We start from the raw sequence: 19,223 nt of genomic DNA on the forward strand, positions 1-19,223 counted from the left end.
TTTAATCGTCTGTACATTTGTCCTTTTAAAAAAGTTGTGTACATTTTTAATGTTCAAGTTGTTTTGTATAGCACTTAAGCTGAGGATGAACTGAAGAGTACAAAAAAAGAAAAAATCTGGAGTGAAGAATTCATAATTTAGTGATATTTTAAATGAGCAAATTCTCTTGAACTGTTTCTTGTTAATTGAGAAAACATGTCTTAAATCACAGGGAAGAGAATTTTTAAGAATTAGCCACTGAGATGAATGAGAATGACCATTATATGTCTTTAAATGCAATTTCTGCTTAATGGGCAGCTAATTATATCCATAATTATTTTACAATTATTTAAGATGATTAGCCATGGAAAGCCTAATTTTTTTTTATTAGGCTTTTTTTTTATTTAATTTTTTAAGTGTTGTACGCACGTTTTATAGTAAGATAATTTGTAGTTGCTTAATGCTGATTTTGCATGCTGCATGCAAAATCAGCATTAAGCAACTACAAATTATCTTACTATAAAACCTTTTACTCAAACACCAAAAACAATTGCAAACACAAGGATCAAGATCAACCTGTACATAACATTTTATTGCAAAGCCATCTATGAGATTACAATCAGAAAAGCCAAAAATAATATATTTCTCTCTAAATGTTCACAAAAGTGTGAATGGTCTTTTAAAGTGTTAAATGAAATCTGTTCTAAATAAGACAAAACAGAATGCCAGTGCATAATAATCCTTTATTCATTCAAATTAGTCTATATGCAGGTTTCGTATCACAGGTTTCATCAGAAAGAAAGAGTAAAATTAAACCCTCTACAACATTTTATATAGCCTGTGTCTTTACATATTTTCTTCACTGAAAACGTAGCCAGCAGTGGAATCGGCTGGTCTCTGATGCCTCTAACATCTGAACACTATTGAACACGAGCAGCTCTGAATCCTGTAAGAGTTGGAGGTTCCAACAAAGTCAAGTGCTTAAAAGACCCACTAAATTCTTCAAGCAGAACAATGATTCCTTTTTACGTATTATTAATGTGTCTGATTGTGAAAGGCAGTTCTTAGGCTGGACAGATGATAATAACTAGAGCTCAGAACTTAAGCAGGAAGAAAAACGTGGGGTGCCATTTAAACAAGCAAGAATGTTACAATCAGCATAGTTCTGTGTGTATGTGCCTGACAGGAAGAAGAACTCAAATGCATATAATCCTCACCACAACTTCTTCACTTTGTGCATTTTGTATGCTGTTAGCAATGCTAATTTTTTTTAAGCACCATGGTTGAAGAACAAATGTGTTAGATATGATGAAGGGACATTTCTGCAGCTGGCTGACTGCTATCTCAGGACCCCCCAAAATATATAACTGCAACCCATAACCAAAAACCATGTCATTTTTTTCCACCCACATTTTAGATAATAATTGAGCATCACCTCTAAACTACAGCGCCATGTCAAATGTATCCGATGTAGTGTTCTTTCATTTCAGCACATGTCCCTTCTGTAAGAAGCACTGGACAAATGTGGGTCTGATCTGTAATACTGAGTCTATGGTTTGTACAATCACTGAGCTACTGCACTTTCTGCAAGTTACTCAACGTCTGGAGAGGGTCTCATTCATTAGGGGCAAGAAAAAAGGAGGGAAACTGCTGTTGAGGGACCTAATGAAACCTAAGCATATGGGAGGAATAAGGCAGAAGGTAGAAACAGGAGTGAAGGGTGGGCTTCAGCGTTTACTTGGTGTGAACCATAGAGGTGCTGAACAGAAGCTTCTGCTTTTTCTTCTTCTTCTTACCCCCTTTCTCATCTATAAAATAGAGAGAAGAATGGTCACGAGTAACAAACATAATGGAAAACAACAAGAGTGACAAAAAAAAAAGCAGCTTTTATTTATTCTCTGTTTCAGTGTTAAATTTATATAATAAAAAATAATAATGAGCTGATGGACCCCACCATATGGAAATTTTTTTTTTTTAAAAACTATGCGAGTCAATTAATTGTTTGGACCATTAATTGTTTGGGTCCATAAATTCTTCAAGATCTCTTTTGTGTTCAACAGAAGAAAGAAATTCATACAGGTTTGGGGGGTAAATGACAATTTTCATTTGTAGGTGAATGATCCCTTTAAAGCAGGGTTCTTCAAATCTTGCCCTGGAGGGCCAATACACTGCAGAGTTTAGCTCCAACCCTGATCAAACTCACCTACCTCAGATTTTCTAATGATCCTGAAGTCATTGATTAGCCTGCCCAGGTGTGTTTGATTAGGGTTAGAGCTAAACTCTGCAGTAAAGTGGATCTCGTGGGCCAGATTTGAGGATCCCTGCTTTAAAGGGTTACTCCACTGCAAAATGAAAATTTTGTCATTAATCACTTACCCCCATGTCGTTCCAAACCCGTAAAAGATTTGTTCGTCTTCGGAACACAATTTAACATATATACTTGCCAAATAAATAACACTGTCAAGGTCCAGGAAAGTATGAAAAGCATCGTCAGAATAGTCCATCTGCCATCAGTGATTCAACTGTAACGTTATAAAGCGACGAGAATACTTTTTGTACACGAAGAAAAAAGAAGAAGAAAAAAAACTTTAACAATTCCTCTCCTCTGTGTCTTTTCATACTTTCCTGGAACTTGACAGTGTAACTTACTTGGCAAGTATATATCTTAATTTGCGTTCCAAAGACAAACAAATCTTTTACGGGTTTGGAATGACATAGGGGTAAGTGATTAATGACAAAATTTTCATTTTGGGATAGAGTATCCCTTTTATATAAATCTTTTTCTCACCAGGGATGGGTAAAGCCTGTGCTGGAGTTTGACTTCCATGGTCCAGCTGTGACAAAGCCTGTTCAAAGGCCTGACTGAAAGAGTTTTGGAAGCTGGGTACTGGGACCCGATCAGAGGCGTCACTCTCTCCATCACTGTCTGCCTGGGGAGGGGCCAGGAACATGTCAGCTGTGGGGGAAAAAAATACAAATCACTTAAAATCACTCCTAAATGACACTATTAGGAATCAATGTAGCTAGTGAGCCAACAGTTAAGTCAAGTGATGACAGGATGCTCACCTTTATTTGGGGTGGTTTTAGGCCCGGCGTCCACACGGGCTTTTCCATCTTTCAGCATCTGTACACATTAATATGGTACATTTAACCCTAAAGATGCCGTTGTTTTTATTACTCTATTTAAAATTAGTTTCAGTTTCAATTTAGTAATGATTTTCCCAACACATGAAGGCTACAAAGTTGACTATTTTGTTGTTATAACCATGAAACAAAGTGGTTTAGGCAGTCTGAGTAAACCTGAGCGAAGGACATGCAGTGAGAGTCCTCTTCCACACTGGCTACGCTCAGAGACGGACTGTGCTCACTCAGATGAGGAAACATCACTCCATCTGAAATAAAAACAGGCAATAAGCACAGGAGACTAACCACTGAAGGCCAAGGCAAGAGAGGGTGAGTGTTACCTGATGAAGGGCTGCCGCTCAGAGGAGACGGAGGTCCCAGCAGGAACTCTGGGAGCTGCATCTGTGAGCCGCTCTGAGGCGGAGATCCAAAAGCAGGAAAATGCTGGAGGTTCTCCAGCCCAATGTGCACCTCTGGATCTGAAGACACAAAGATTAATTCAATAAATCACACCCAGGCAAATCAATTACACCACCCTGAATTAAGCTAAATGTTCTACAATCAGACATTTGGTCTATTTTCATGAAAATGTATGCCATGTATTCCCAGAAAAGCAGGATTTAAATTCTCACATTTCCCGTGTTTCCTGTTTTCCTCAATTTCGATCCTCTTCTCCCTTCTCTTTTCATCCCTTGCTTTCTTCTGTCTCAGGCGCTTTCGTTTCTCCAAGTCATCTGTCAGAATGTGACAAATATATAAAAAAAAAAAAATAATAACTTTTGTAGGACTGAAACAAATACAACCATTTTTCCAATACATTTTATACATTTTTTGTCTCAAAGTTAAACGAAACCGCAAACATCAAACATAACTGATTCATACTTCAAGAAAGCTTTAAATTGATTCCAAGTTAGCAGACATTAATACAAAAAGTATTTCAAGTGATATATTATATTATATTATATTATATTGTATTATATAAATAAATAAATCCTGGGGGAAAAAAGCATCACGGTATTCACAAAAATATTAGATTTAGTCATTTTTATACAAAGCGACTTGCAACAGACACTTTTATACACTTTTATACAAAGCGACTTGCAAATGAGGACAATGGAAGCAAACAAAATCAACAAAAAAAGCAAATAAAAACAATTGCTATCACAAATAACACAAACCTCAACACACAAAAAACATCAAGTTTTTTTATCATATAATAAAAAGAAAACCGAGCAAGCTAGTGTTAGAGGCCTTTTTTGCTTTTGTTTATTGTATAATTAAAAGGAAAACAATCATTCTGTAAAATAACAAAGACAATAATAATGATAATAATTACCCTACAACAGCTCTATTAATACATTTATTATAACATTCACACAGTGTTCAAACTGAGATATCTAATATATTCTAATGGTATAAAATAATTCTCTTCTGCTCAGCAAGGCAGCCTTTATTTGTACAGTAAGAAAATAAAAATACATGCCTGATTCAAGTCTCAACTTATTAATTTTAAGTTAAATTATGCTTTGTTGGTATAATGTCTGCTAGAATGTTAAAATAAAATGCTCAGTGTTAAGTAAATACTTTTAAATTGTTGTTTTGAAATTTATTTTTTTATTTGAAAAGCAGGACAAAACCATAAAAAGCACATTTTGGCAATTTAATTAAATTAATTTAAAAAAAAAAAGTGAATACCCGTGTTCGGTATTTGGCCTTCGGCCCAGGGTTTCATTTTGTTCGGCTTTGGCTTCGGCCAAGAATTTTCGTTTTGGTGCATCCCTATTGTAAAGGTTTGACAGAACTGGCTGGAAGACCTGCCAAGACAGCATTGCAATAGTCCATCCTGGACAGAACAAGAGCTTGAACAAGGAGTTGTGAAGCATGTTCGAAAGAAAGGGCCTGATCTTCTTGATGATAAATAAAGCAAATCTGCAAGACCGGGCAGTTTTAGCAATGTAGTCTGCGAAAGTCAGCTGATTATCAAATCACAACTCCAAGGTTTCCTAACTGGACAGTGAAATTGTGATGAAACGATGGGTATGATGGAACCACAAGCAGGTCTGTCTTGGGAAGGCTGAGTTGAAGGTGATGGTCCTTCATATCAAGCAAGAAATGTCTGTTAGACAAGCTGAGATGGGAGCAGCTATCGTTGGATCACCAGGATGGAATGAGAAGTAGAGTTGAGTGTCATAAGCATAGCAGTGACATGAAAAGCCATGTTAACAGAGAAGAGAAGTGGTCCAAGAACTGAGCCCTGAGGCACCCCATTAGTTAGATGTTGTGACTTGAACACCTACCCTCTCCAAGAAGGACCTATCTGAGAGGTAAGACTCAAACCACTGGAGTGCGGCTCCTGAGAAGCCCTTTTGTCAATAGGGTTAACAGGAGGATCTGGTTGTTAACCGTGTCAAAAACAGTGGACAGATCCGGTAAGATAAGAATTGAAGATTTGAAATCCGCTCTTGCCAGTCTTGAGCAAGACAGTTTCGGTTGAATGTCCACTTCTGAAACCAGACTGGTTGATGTTGAGGAGGTCATTCTGTGTGATAAAGGCAGAGACTTGGTTAAACACAGCTCGTTCAAATGTTTTTGCAATGAAAGGAAGGGAGACCAGTCTGTAGTTCTCTAAAAGAGATCGGTTAGTATTGGGGTTAAGTAGTGGATTTATACAAGTCTGTCTAAATGCTGAGGAAAAAAAAAAAAAAAAAAAATGGTGTGATGGGATGTGTTAATGATGTGAGTGAGTGCAGGTACAGCTGCAGGAGAAATGGCTTGAAGGAGATGAGATGGAATAGGATCAAGCAAACTAGAAGTAGGATGATTAGAAAGGATGAGTTTGGAGACTTCTGCATCAGAGTGAAGAGAAGGATGTGAATGAGTGTATGCTGGTAACAAGGGCATCATGCACTCATTATTTTTGAGGAGGGCATGAGTTGGGGGGGGGGGGGGTTGTCATGTAACAAATCAAAACATTCCCAAACATATTAACTGAATTATCATGAAATTTTATTCGAAACATTCCCAAACACATTAACTGAATTATCATGAAATATCTTGATTCTCACCTTTGTAGATTATGTTGATCCATAGTGGGCAATGGTCAAAGTTACCTAATAATGTAATCTATTAACTATGCATAAAAAACCTGTCTGTTTACTTAACAGATATGGGTGACATGCCGTAACATTTTTAATACGACTGAGTTTATATTTAATGTGAATTTAACATTGAAAGTTAGGCTACTAATCATCAGAGGTAGACTTAACCATTAGGCAAAGGTAGGCGACAGCCTAATTCGGTTTGTATACAAATTAATACATTAAGTTGTTTTTATAAATTCAATTCATTAGATATGTTTTTGATTAAACCATTAAAATGGAATGGAGAAAAATTTAAATAGAAAGAACAGAATTTGGGCCCTAATAATGTAATTGTTTTTTTTTTTTACACTTAAACAAGTTTCATGATTTCCATTAATTAGACATGCTTTTTGATTAAAATTTAATATAACCATCCAGAAAAATTTAAACTGAAAAAAAAAAAAAAAAAAAAAAAAAAAAAAAAAAAAGGATTTTGGAACTTAACTTGGGAACAATTAAAATGGATTTCATAGGGCCCTACAAATGAAAATATCATGCATCTGAAGCTGTATTTTAATACTAAGCAACAGTGTGTATTATATGTTTATTGTTTTAAATGGTGCTCACTCAATTCTGTGACGGACCCAAGTAGAGGACGCATGCACAGTTACTTTCCAATCAGGCACACTTCATGTTTGGTTGAAATAATCCAAGCATGTAAATGTATAATTTCCTTCAGTTCAGTTTAAATTTGTAATTAAAATAAATAAATAAATGTATTTTAAAGTTTAGAATTTAAACAACCTTGCATTGTGTAGACAATTGCTTAGTGTATAGGGCCCCATTCCTGTATTTTGCTTGAGGCCCCCAAATCACTAAATCCGCCCCTGCTAATCATATCACTTTCGCTGTACAAAAAGAGCAAAGAACATTTACATTGTCAAAGAACATTTTCACTGACAGCCTAGTTCTAGCAAACTTCCATTAAATTCACTGTAGCTGTTTGCACTATGAAATTATTATTTTACAGATTCGTACACACATTTGCACTTTGTCTCCTCACAAGAGAAATCACCAAAAAGAAATATTCATTCAGTCAGCGAGCGAGTGAAGAAAACACTGGCATTTTAGCGATGACTCCTCTGAACACCTCTGATTGGTTGATGCATTCAAAAACTCAACAGCATCGTGTGATTGCTTATAATGCAACGCTGTAAAAACACATCTGTCTCTGGCTCAGTGCCAGCCAGCGAACACAGATTTGAATTTAGCAGCTGATGATATGACACGCTAAAAGATCTAATCACACCGGTGTGGTTGTATTAAATATAGAAAATATCATTAAGCTACTATTTTTTTTTTGTCTTTTTGAAGCTGCATTCAAAATCCACTTGGCTCAAAAATCTTTGAATGGGCATGATGCCTCTGGCTGGTAAAATACTTGCATACAGTACACACAGTGAGTCAGAAGCGCCAGACTGTCCTTGCAAAGAGTGAGGAATGGCCAGCAGCTTGAGTGAGGAACAGCCGGGGGCTTAAGTGAGGAACGGCCCGTGGCTTGAGTGAGCAGCAGCCAGCGGCTATAAAAAGGAACGGCTGGCGGATTCGACGTAGAAGCGGCCAGGGGATGCTGCAACCACATGTGATGACCCTGGGCTGGACTCGGCTTCGTCAACGGGGAAAGCCGATCCGGCAATCCACAGCGCGAAGTTGATGTATTTCCTCAGCGACCAGCATGGATCAGCTCCAGGCATGATGAAGAGGGAGGCTTTTGGAAGGCCAAACAAAGTAGTTTCACTTTCACAATGAAACACACAGCTTCTCCATGAAATGGCGCCAGCGACAAAAGCGAGAATAAAAGGTACGCCTTCTTTCTTTGCGTGAACATTTGGGTGGCATTTTGTAAATCTTCCCACATAGTGACGTAGAGATGTGGGGGCGTGTTTAAACGAGCCGTTTTGAGGGGGCATGGACAAGTCTTAACTTTTATAAAGAATATCTCTTTGGATTTGAGACTTTAGTCTTTGCAACTTTAGAGATCATCTTTATGCACCAAGAGCTTGTAATACTCCAAAGAGAAAGCAAAATCGAAATCGCATCATATGACCCCTTTAATGAAGAACATGAAAAAGTCGTCAGCTGTTAGAGTTGAAGGATGGGGAGGAGGAGGACAAAGAAGGGAGGAAAATGTTTTAAAGAGTACGCAAGAGTTAGACAAATTGTTAATTGTGTTAAGGTAGTATGTTCTTTTAACAGTGGAGACATTAGCACAGACGGAAGAGACGAGTGACTGATACACTAAGGTCAGTAGGATTATTTTGATTTGTGCCATACCCTTTCAGCAGCCCTGAACTTAGAACGATGTTCGTGGAGAACATCAGACAGCCAAGGGGCAGAAGGGATGGTATGGGCTGGCCTGGAAGACAAGGGGCAGACAGTGTCTAAACAAGATGTAAGAGTGGAGCAGAAAGTATCAGTAGCACTGTTAGCATCAAGAGATGATAACTGTTTAGGGGAGGAAACGAAGATGAAACCATAGCAGATAGCCGGGAGGGTGAGCGTGAGCGTAGGTTACGTGAAAAGATGACATGTGGAGGGGTATGTGTTTAAGGAACCATGCTGAGGTTAAGAGTGAGCAGACAGTGATTTGAGGTATGCAGTGGAGTAACCGGCTCAGTGGTAGAGCATTGCGTTAGCAGCGCAAAAGGTTGTGGGTTCAATTCCCAGGGAACACACATACCTATAAAAAAATAAAATAAAATGTATAGCCTGAATGCACTGTAAGTCGCTTTGGATAAAAGCATCTGCTAAATGCGTAAATGTAAATATAACTTAATATAAAAATGTGCGCAGGGTTAAGCTGTGCTGTTGTTGGCTGCAACAGTATTTCAATTATTATCATATAATTGAAGGCTATAAACTTGCAACACAGCACTGGACTAAAACTTAACCTTATGCTACAAGAAAGGAGCACTGCCTCTACCAACCTTTGAGTTTATGAATACTTGTCAATACTTTTTCCTTCGATTGCGCTCTCACATTTTACTTTCATTTTCGAGATTCGCAACCACAAGGACTCTATTCTATGGAGCGGCAGTACTTACCACACATTTGACAAGATATGATGTTTGTCACTGACGCTCAGGATCTGCTAATCATTCACTTATCCTATCAGACATTTCTCCTTACTCTGTGTATGTGGTAAGTGAAATTTCATGTACTGTGATGCAACAGGCTACCGCTAGCAAGTGGTTTACCTTTTAGTGGCTCCGTAGAATGCGTTTTTTATTTCACACTTCGGGCACAAATCTGATCAGATTAAACACTCTTCGGAGAGATGAAGAATGCAATACTACTACTAGTCCTTAAGATTATCATGAGATTGGCAGAAACTGTTATATTAAAAAAAAATAATAATAATAATAATAATAAATCATATGTAACATTTTATAATATTACTGCTTTTACTATATTTTTGATCAAATTAATGCAGCCTTTGTAAACATAAGCAACATTTCAAAAACACTGAAATATGGAAAATCTTTCAGCAGTTGACCTCTTCAACCTGTCCTGAACCTTGTTCATCTTTGTGGGTTTCATTATGGAGTGAAATAGTGTATTGTTTATGTTCATGTACCTGCAAAGCTGTCCAAGGTCTCTTTTGAGAGAATGGGTGGCTCAAGTTTGAGCTCACACAGACTGAACTCACAGGTGAGTGGCAGGTGAGAGAGGTAACGATGTCGACGGCGAATATCCTGCAAATTAAATTTGTCAATTAGTTTCATAGTAGGCACTAGGCCAGGGGTGTCAAACATAGCTCCTGGAGGTCCGCAGCCCTGCAGAGTTAGTTAAATCAGGTGTGTTTAATTAGGGTTGAAGCTAAACTCTGCAGGGTTGCGGCCCTCTAGGAATTGAGTGTGACACCCCTGCACTAGGCATTACAGAATTAGTTCAAAACCTGATCCTGTGTGCTGTGGCATCAGACACTGGGCATTACAGCATCATACCACACTGCTCTTTCACACTCCAGTATAAAGTTATCAGTAAGCAGTTAACTAGTATTCCATCCTGTGTCCTGACAACAGCTACTGCTATTCTGTGACAAATGTGAGAATTAAGAGATGATCGTGTACCTCGGTGACAGTCTGTCCATCAATCTCCACTACGGTAGCGGTGATGGACTGAGGGCTGTTCTCCAGGCTCCCGTACTCTCTCTGCAGACAGCGCACGTTCACTGGGTGCAGAAACATCTGCTGACCATCCTCAGCTACAGATACAAAAGAGAGAAATAAATAAATAAAGTCTCCAATTCAACTGCTTATACAGTAACTGTGTAAAATATAGCCAGAAAATTTACCTTTAGCATCATTACAAATAGACTAACAAACACACACACCTTGATAGAAGTAGTAATATGGGCCATGATGAGCGGCCTGACTGGTCTGAGGGGTCTCTTCTAGCGGTTTGTCCTCCACAGCTCTTTCAGGCATCTCTTCGGCCACATCTGGAACACTCTGAGCAGCCATCTCTTCCACAGGCTCCTCATGAGACTTCTGAAGCTCATCATCAAACGCTGAAGCATACTGCAGGATGGGCTGTGTTAGAATACACAAGTCATGCACTGAGCTTTTGTTACCAGAAATTTACAGCGATTTTCTGAATTTTACAAACATTTACAGAAAAGTTCAAATGCTTTCATTCATTTTGTAGATAAATAAGGTATCTGGTCCATTCCATTTCTCTACATTCCAAACATTCCCATAGTAAAGTAAATAGTATGCATCAGAAGTGAAGAAAAGAGAAGCTTTAAAATATAACACTTTCTCTACAAAAAAAAAAAAAAAAACTAACATGATGGGAGTTTCTGGAGATAATTCACTAAATATTGTTCACTCAATCAGGTGACATTATCACAAGCTCACACCATTTGTCTCTCTCATAAAATTGAAAGCTATAAACTTGCAACACAGCACTGGACTAAAACTTAACCTTATGCTAAAAGAAAGGAGCACTGCCTCTACCAACCTTTGACTTTTTGAGGTTCTTGACCACGGTCACCTCTGGAGAGGAGTGCTCAGATATAGACAGTTTCCTCAAGTCTGCCCAATCAACAGAACCAGCATTTTTACAGCCTTCCTTCAAAAGATGCTCCTCACGCTCCTGTTCGTTCAGTCAGAGATACAATTTGAGTGTTATGTGTTTGTGTGCAGTGTTAGGGAATACATAGCACACACACACAAAAACTAAGTGTTACATAGCTCAATGCTTTTTCCATGTCACTTCCATTAAAAATTCTGCCTTTTTTTTTTTTTTTTTTTTTTTTAATGTCACATTAATACATTTTCAGATTTATAAAATAGTTTATGAAGCAGACATAAAACATAAAAGGCTGTTATATTGACAGGAAATACAACAAAGAATATTGGTTACATGTAGCGCATTGATTCTCTCTCTGCGTGTGTGTGAAACAAAGCCACGGCGAGTTGTGCACCTTCACACTAGAGCAGGGGTGCCCAAACTCGGTCCCCTCGGTGTCCTGCAGAATTTAGCTCCAACTTACCTTAACACACCTGCCGAGAAGTTTCTAGTATGCATAGTAAGAGCTTGATTATCTGGTTCAGTTTGGGCACCCCTGCACTACAGTTTACGGTATGTTAAATACAGGTGCGTTGCACATCCATTCAGATGAACTGAAAAATAGCACAGATCGTTTGAGAGTGAAACTCTGAAGCGCTCGGTCAAAGAGTGTTCGGCAAATTAAAATAGGCTATATCTGTGCTAAACTTATACTTAGCCTTCAACTCACACACTGGCGAGTAAAATCTGATAATTTATTAGCCATTGGCTAATATTAGACAACATTTAGTCACCCAGTGTGAAGATGTAGTCGCATATGCGAGTGATTTACATAGTTATTGAAATACCTTTAAATGTAGTTTAAGCTTTTTAAGTAAATTATAGCAACTATGTTTTCATTTACTTTTGTGCAGTTTTAAGTTAACTAAAGTAATCTCAGAAAGTTACGCAACACGATCCAAAATCATGGAGGTTTTCCGGTTATTTTAAACTATTTTTAAATGTCAAAGTCATTGTTTTTCGTTTCATAAAACAGTTCACGAAACTGTAGATAGTTGCATATAAATGATGATGTTTGGTGCAGTCAACCCAAATTCTCATTGTTTTTCAGTAACAAATTATACAATCAATTACATAGGAGTAACACAATTCAGTGTTTTTCCACCTTACTGTCAATGTCCAAACTATAAGCAACCTATACAAACCACTTTTTCAAAACAGTAGCATGACTTGTTTGGCTTGTTTCAGGTTTAAGTGGTTTGTAACTTGGAAAGGAGTCAAGGCAGCTTGTCCAACCCAACATTCATATGCCAGAGCATGAAAGCATGTGTACCTGCAGCTGCAGCAAGGCGCTCTGTATGAAACAGGCCTGCGGGTCGTCTTTCTCTTGGCTGAGCTGGGTTTGGAGAGCCACCCTCTCTTCAGCCAGCAAACCCAAAACCTGCTCCTGAGACGCCAACAGCAGCTTAGAGAATGCGCGCAAATGCACATCTGCAACAAATGAAGGAAAGTGTCCAATAAGACCGACTCAAATGAACACCATAAAGGCTCACGCAAACAGCAAAATGTCTCACCTCCAAAATGAATGGGCTCTTCCACCTTCACCCACTGACAGCTGGGAAGAGCCACCAGCGATCCTTTCTCTCTCCGCATCAGACGCATAGTGATGACGTTACCAGTCACGTACTGACGCGTCTCCATTGCAACCACACTGAAAGATGACAAGACAGGCTTCAGTGAACAAACAGCAATGTCTTGACTGAATTCCGAACATTCTATCTACCAGGGGTTGATTTAAATAAAAAAAAAACTGATTTCTACATCATGATGTTAACATTAAAGCCAAACAAATACTATAAACAGGTGTTTTATGAACTAACCTCTTGAGATCAGCGCTGTGCACAGCCTCATAGCAAATGGGGCACTTGGACCAACTCTTCTCGCTCAGAGAGAGGTAGTGCAGCATGCATGGCCAACAGTAGATGTGACCGCAGCGCGTGATGTGGGCCGCCACAGGGGGATACAGGCAGATCGGACAGGACGGCACCTCGTGACTGTAGATGCGCTGTGTGGAAAGAGAAAAACGCCATGATGAACACGCTGAGATTTGTAGAAAAGGAACTAACAGGATGTAAAAGGAAGTGTGAAGTCTCAACTGACCACTTGCTGCACACAGTCCCAGTCCACCAAAGTGTCCGGATCAGTGAAGTGGGCTTGATAGTCTTGATCATCAATTACCACAAACTGGCAACTGGTGGAGAAAGGGAAAATACAGTACACAGAGTGTTGTTGCAGAGTGTTGTTGTTAATATCAGTTCATATAAATGTATGCAACATATTCTGCTGTACTCACTTAGCCTGCAGGAAAAGCTCCTTGTTGAAGGGCTTGTGTTTGTGACCCCACTTGTTGCGGCGACCCCAGCAATAGTGGCCATCAGCTCCCGAGCCAAAATGGCCTCCACGTGGCTCGAACGTGAAGTTGAGCAGGTGGTTCAGACTTATCTTTTTGGGTCCAGCAAACTGAGCCGGGCTAAATTCTGCCCGGCGGTTCTCTGCTACCTAATGACAGAATCCAACAGTTAATCCTGGTTAACCCATACAAGTACAGGTCTGTTTGTTTACGTTGCATTACAGGCATTATAGTAGTTAATTAACCAACATGATCACTGCAACCTTCACATTAACATGCAATAAAGAAGCATAAAAACAGCCGTTTATGGAAATGAATCATAAACCAAAGGCTTATTTAAAACGCACCTCTTCTCTTCTCCCACCACCAGCGAGTCCATACTGTTGCCCCCCTCCGCCACCTCTCTGAGGGGGTCTCTTGTCAAAATTCTTGCTTTTATGTGGCTGGGAGCGGCGTGGGCCGGGATAGCTTTCAGCCTTTGCAAAAGTGGGCTCACGCTTGCGACTATAGCGCTTTGAGCCACCATTATTCTTACCATCTAAAAGAACGGGGTGGGGAGGAGAAATGTCAAAAAACATCAAAATATTATTCTAAAAATAACATTTTATTAGACAAGGGGCTGTCCCTGCAACTTCAGAAAAATATTAAATTTTGTTGAATGCAATATTGACAACTTTTTTTGACTGCTTCCATTGTCCTCGTAAGTTGCTTTGGATAAGTGTCTGCTAAATGACTAAATGTAAACTTTAAGTGTGTTTTCTCTCAGCGAGCTGAATTATTGTAGAAAGAAATCCCGGTTCATTTTGCATTATTTTTTGACAACATTCGCACAGTCTTAACTAATCAATCCAGTCACGTGCTGCTCTTAAAGTATTTCAGAGAAGACCACATGATAAGAGCAGAGGGGTGTAAACGCACACAGCTTATCACCCATCAGCAGAGTCCACCGTCCCGTACGGTTCAAAAGCCCACATCAAAACATTATCAAAACTAAAACACATACGCCACCATTTTAGTTCTTATCCACAGTGATTTCACTGTGATATGCTGGAGGCTTTCCTGGGTCCATCTATAAGCTAGAGGGCAATACACCACTGAAGCTGTTCTTGTGGTCACATGCCAGACAAGAATAGATCCTGACTATGATTCTCATGCATCTGATCTGCTACTAAGAGGAGGGGACAATAAACCCAAATATAAGTTTGCCCCTTGGGTAGATCAGGAAATTCAGGGGAATTATATTAGTTTGATAGGTTAGTTTATGGGAATGCAGTTTTGATATTGGTTTACCCATGTCTGTGTTATCAGAAAATGAGTTTATATTGGGAGGACATGTGCACTTAGAGCTTAGACTGACACCAGAATAAATTACAAAAACATATAGACTGATGTCTATAAACCCAGTCTGAACAAGCTGCTTTAAAAGACATTAAATTCCATAATTAGTATTTCTGAATGCTATTTAATAAAACAAACACAAAATTACAAGGTGCAAAAACCCATGAAAGGTTACAAGTTTAATGAATACTGAATGCTTAAATGTAAAATGTTTAAAGAAAAATTTTTAAAACTGAATTCACTTTGCCAGCACATTTTAACATTCAGAAATATGTCATTTCATTCGATTCCAGTTCCTTTTCATTTGTGATCCTGGTATCAAATTACATTTAATAATACTCATTAGATGATTTAATGTCAATGAAACCAGTTCTGCCTTTTTTTTCAAGAATTTACAGCTTTCAGCCTGTTTGTGTGTATATTATTCTGGTGTTTATCTGTGTCAGCGCATCCTCACCTAATATAAACTCTGATAACACAGCCAGTGTGTGTGTGTGTGTGTGTGTGTGTGTGTGTGTGTGTGTGACTCTCTTAAATATATTAAAATAAATATCATAAACTAAATTCCTTGAAGTACCAACCTAACATTTCCCTAAAACAAACTGAACTGTATCTCCTTAAATTATATACATGTAATTCAATATTTATTTATACTGAATATATTTATTTATATTTTATTTTACAGGTCGTTTGGTTTATTATTGGTTTGATTTGTTTAATAAGCTAACTACAACCTTATAAAAGTAAGCCACCCCTAAAAGATAATTTTAGGGAAAATATTGCCCTTTAACAAAAGTAAATTTCTGACACGGTCAATCTCGACTGATATTGTTTGAATTTCTTCATTGTTTATTCAGGAAACGAGCCAATCGCTGGTCGTGACTACGTCACCTCGGCAGACAAACAAAACAATGCCGTTAGCCCCAAACACACACACTTTCCCCGCAAAGTTGAGCACGATAAGCGTGTCATGGACGCTGGTTCTCTACCTGTTTTGGTTTTAGAGTCTGCAGGAGTCGGGCCTGTAGAGCTGGAGCGGGGCGGGATCTTCGTACTGCTGCTGTTGTTGGCGTTTGGGTTTTTCTCCATATTGAGGCCGAACTGCGGGGAGAGAGCCTCCGAGCTCTCTAGCATTAAACGGGTCGCTGCGAATGCGGGTCAGGCGACGAAGGCCCTTATTCATTTCTGTCAAACGCGGAGACCCCATTACGGCGACATCTTGACCACAAACAAACCGAGAAAAAACAGAGACACAATCCAAATGTCTCAGTAAAAACGCTGTGTGCTAACACAAAAAAACAAGTGCCCAAAAAGCGGGGCCTCGCCCCTTGAAAAGCGTCGTTTTTCCTTGGCGTGGGAAATATTACGCCCCACAAGGCGTTAACCGCTCTCCAAAGGAGGAAAACGGATGAATAAATGGGTTTTAACCCAAATTTTAGTTCAACTAAATAATGTCAGGCATATGGCGACGGGTCGCCAATCGGGAACCGTAAACACCCGGATGAGGGTTATAAACCGAGCAGGTTTACGAGGTGCGCATGCGCGGATTCAGCCATTCTGATTGGTGCATTTGACAGCAAGCTGTGGTGTAATGTATGCGTAATCTCGCACTATTTTTATAGACAACTAGTCCTGTTTCTGCTATCGAAGCATTTATTGTTGTTCATATTTGGTTTATTCGAAAGAGACGTTTACAGACATAAACAGAAACAGCAGTATATATTTTAATCAATACAGAAAAAATACATATGCACATAACCTACACAGCACATGGCCAGAGTTCACACAGTAATATCAATAATGTGAATGATATACTCCATTGACAAATCACTAAATGCTGCACAAAACAAAATGCAAATGTGTCTTGTGGAGCCCTAACATTTTTTTATATCACATGAACCCTTTACTATCTCCCCGATTACTGCATGGTTAAACTACCCGTCTAAAGTATTTTCTATGAGGGGATTTATGTCTCTTTATCATCATCATCATCATCATCGCTTCCATCTTCATCAGCTTCCTCGTCTCTGACATTACTCAGGGAACAGCTCAGGATCGCTCTTCTAACCTCTTGTTTCTCGGCTGTGTTGTGGACAGGAAAAGAAAGAGAAAGTGTGTATACAGTACGTGAAACATCTACATCACTGGTTGTCAAACTTGGTGGATTAAAAGAATAGTTCAAAATGAACATTCTAAGAAAATTAATTATATTGATGACGTCAGAGTTACTTCATAAAGAAATAGGGCTAAACCGGGGCTATTAAAAATTCTGACTGGGCTATAGCCCCCTAGCTCCGGTGTAGCGCCGTCACTGTGTTATCTTGACATAGAAAGCTGTTTTCTTGTGATCTTAACATAACAAAATAGTTGTGTTCTCATGATCTCGAGATAAATAATGAACTTGTTTTCTCATGGCCTACAACAAAATAGTTGCATTCTTGTGATCAAGTTTTTTTTTTTTTTTGTGATCAACCAAAAAAATAGTTGTTTTCTTGTGATCTCGACCTTAATTTTCTTGCAGTCTCGACATTTGTTTTTCCATTATCGCTAGTTAGTTTTCTCATGATCTCTAGATTTAAAAATTTTTTCTTGTGATGTCAACATAAAATAATTGTTTTCTCATGACTACAATTAAAATGAATAATATTAAAATGTGAAATATTTGGCATGCTAAATATCTGGACCTGTCCTGCTATCTACTCTACAGCAAATAATAAGATCGTAAATAAATCATAATAAGATCTTTTTTTTTTTTGGTCAAGATCAGAAGGAAAAGAAAAATAATAATAGTAATGCATGGCCTTTAAGAGTTTCTGTATATAATCAAGGATAGACTGTAATATAACAGAAAGCACTTACCATCTGTCTTGCAGTCTGGCAGCATTCTGTGGAGCTGTTGTCTGTTATATTTAACAAGGAACTTCTGACATGTTCTAATCGTTCCTGTGGAAGAGATCAGGGAAGGGCATGGATGGCTGTAAGAGCACATGGTGTGGAGTTTGGTGTCAGATGGAGGCTAAACTAGACAGAACCTCTCTTACCTCCAACATGTAAGCAGTTGAGGAAGCACTGCACCATCTGGCCTCTGTTCTCAAGGCAGGTGATGAAAGAAAGGGCAGACCAGATGAGTCGATAGTGTTTTTTCCTGCTGCGTATCAGGACCACTCCAGTGTGAGCGTTCAGGTATTTCACTACAGGAGATTTGACAAGATTTGATCTTTCTGTACTGAGACATTAAACTGAGCTAAATGAAATCTTAAGCTACGTAATTGCACCGCATCAAAATAACGGTAACGTAAAACGAGCAGCAGTCTGATTATTTCTTATCTGGTTGAGCTCTTAATAAGCACAAAATAATAGCCAGCCCAGTGTTTACCTATCACCCCTATGTTAAAGAGCGCTGATCCGTAGTCTCCGTGCGCTCGTTTCACGGCTGCTCTGAGTGTGTTGTAGATGCTTCTGTCCTCCAACAGCTGAAGACTGCTACGATCAGGGACGCAAACCTCACACAGCAAATACCTGGACAGGTCACAGAATAACGAGAGGTTAGAACGGTTTGTAAGTTTTTTTAAAAAAGCGCAAAGTAACTCTTTTCCTTCATTACCTCGACTTGAATCGTACCATATTTCCAACACGTGCATAACTGGCTTTGAAAACACTGCGCTTTACTTCCGGGTTTCTTTTGCCCAATAATATTCCTCGTGGTCAAAGGGGGCGGGATGACGGCTTGACGTCAAAATCACTAAAGTATTTGTTTAATTACTTTATTAAGCCATTTTAATCAGTATCACAATATTCACAGTGGCAAAATCGTACTTCTGAACACCACTACAATAGAAACAGAAGAATACTGAGCACTGTGTTCATTGTGTGAAAAGAAAACCTGCATAAATTAATAATGATTAATTTAGGAATAATTATTTTGCTAAAACAAATATATTTAATGTTTCTATAAATGTAGTTCTGATTTTTTTATTACCCTTTCTCCCTTTATTTATTTTTATTTTTTGTGAACTGTACGTTCATTTTATATGTCAATATGTATTGATTAACATATTTAAATACATTTATTTCAACAGTTTTTTTTTTTTTTTTACCCCCCCCCCCCCCCCCCCTCCCATTTGAAACATTCCTGTTCAATACAAGCTATACAATCATGTTAAATTTCAGCCCCAAAAATTGCTGGTCCTAAAAATACAATGCTTTAGAATTCAGCA

The 19,223-nt window shown here is 38.6% G+C and overlaps 2 protein-coding genes across 3 annotated transcripts; both read right to left on the reverse strand.

Moving 5' to 3' along the window:
• Positions 1-702: 702 nt before the first annotated feature.
• LOC109094907 (RING finger protein 10-like) lies at positions 703-16,502 on the reverse strand. 2 transcript variants are annotated; one of them, XM_042730031.1, is made up of 17 exons: positions 15,996-16,502; positions 14,016-14,206; positions 13,612-13,817; positions 13,419-13,509; positions 13,139-13,323; positions 12,833-12,969; positions 12,592-12,749; positions 11,208-11,342; positions 10,579-10,765; positions 10,316-10,449; positions 9,820-9,937; positions 3,735-3,836; positions 3,444-3,581; positions 3,280-3,371; positions 3,046-3,103; positions 2,768-2,935; positions 703-1,787 (listed from the first exon to the last, which is right to left on the reverse strand). In XM_042730031.1, the coding sequence occupies exons 1-17, from the start codon at positions 16,138-16,140 to the stop codon at positions 1,714-1,716; spliced, it is 2,319 nt and encodes a 772-aa protein (XP_042585965.1). In that variant the 5' UTR covers positions 16,141-16,502; the 3' UTR covers positions 703-1,713. The 2 variants fall into 2 exon arrangements, with proteins under 2 accessions (XP_042585965.1, XP_042585964.1); XM_042730030.1 differs by having other exon boundaries at positions 10,579-10,777; positions 15,996-16,501.
• Positions 16,503-16,641: 139 nt separating this feature from the next.
• pop5 (POP5 homolog, ribonuclease P/MRP subunit) lies at positions 16,642-18,739 on the reverse strand. Its single transcript, XM_042730032.1, has 5 exons — positions 18,611-18,739; positions 18,383-18,525; positions 18,048-18,197; positions 17,866-17,949; positions 16,642-17,088 (listed from the first exon to the last, which is right to left on the reverse strand). Exons 1-5 carry the CDS (start codon positions 18,628-18,630, stop codon positions 16,973-16,975), a joined length of 513 nt encoding a protein of 170 aa, XP_042585966.1. The 5' UTR covers positions 18,631-18,739; the 3' UTR covers positions 16,642-16,972.
• Between the last annotated feature and the right edge of the window lie 484 nt (positions 18,740-19,223).

This window comes from Cyprinus carpio, chromosome B8, assembly GCF_018340385.1.
Source record: "Cyprinus carpio isolate SPL01 chromosome B8, ASM1834038v1, whole genome shotgun sequence".
Classification (NCBI taxonomy): Eukaryota; Metazoa; Chordata; class Actinopteri; order Cypriniformes; family Cyprinidae; genus Cyprinus; species Cyprinus carpio.

Bases quoted from the DNA above. Each gene is read 5' to 3' on its own strand.
- LOC109094907 (XM_042730030.1), bottom strand. From the start codon at position 16,140: ATGCTAGAGAGCTCGGAGGCTCTCTCCCCGCAGTTCGGCCTCAATATG. The intron at 12,970-13,138 runs GTTAGTTCATAA...GTCATCTTTCAG, and splicing joins CACAGCGCTGATCTCAAGAG to TGTGGTTGCAATGGAGACGC. The intron at 3,837-9,819 runs GTACATGAACAT...ACATTCTGACAG, and splicing joins GACCTTGGACAGCTTTGCAG to ATGACTTGGAGAAACGAAAG.
- pop5 (XM_042730032.1), bottom strand. From the start codon at position 18,630: ATGGTACGATTCAAGTCGAG. The intron at 18,198-18,382 runs GTAAACACTGGG...AATCTCCTGTAG, and splicing joins CTTTAACATAGGGGTGATAG to TGAAATACCTGAACGCTCAC. The intron at 17,950-18,047 runs GTAAGAGAGGTT...TCTCTTCCACAG, and splicing joins CAACTGCTTACATGTTGGAG to GAACGATTAGAACATGTCAG.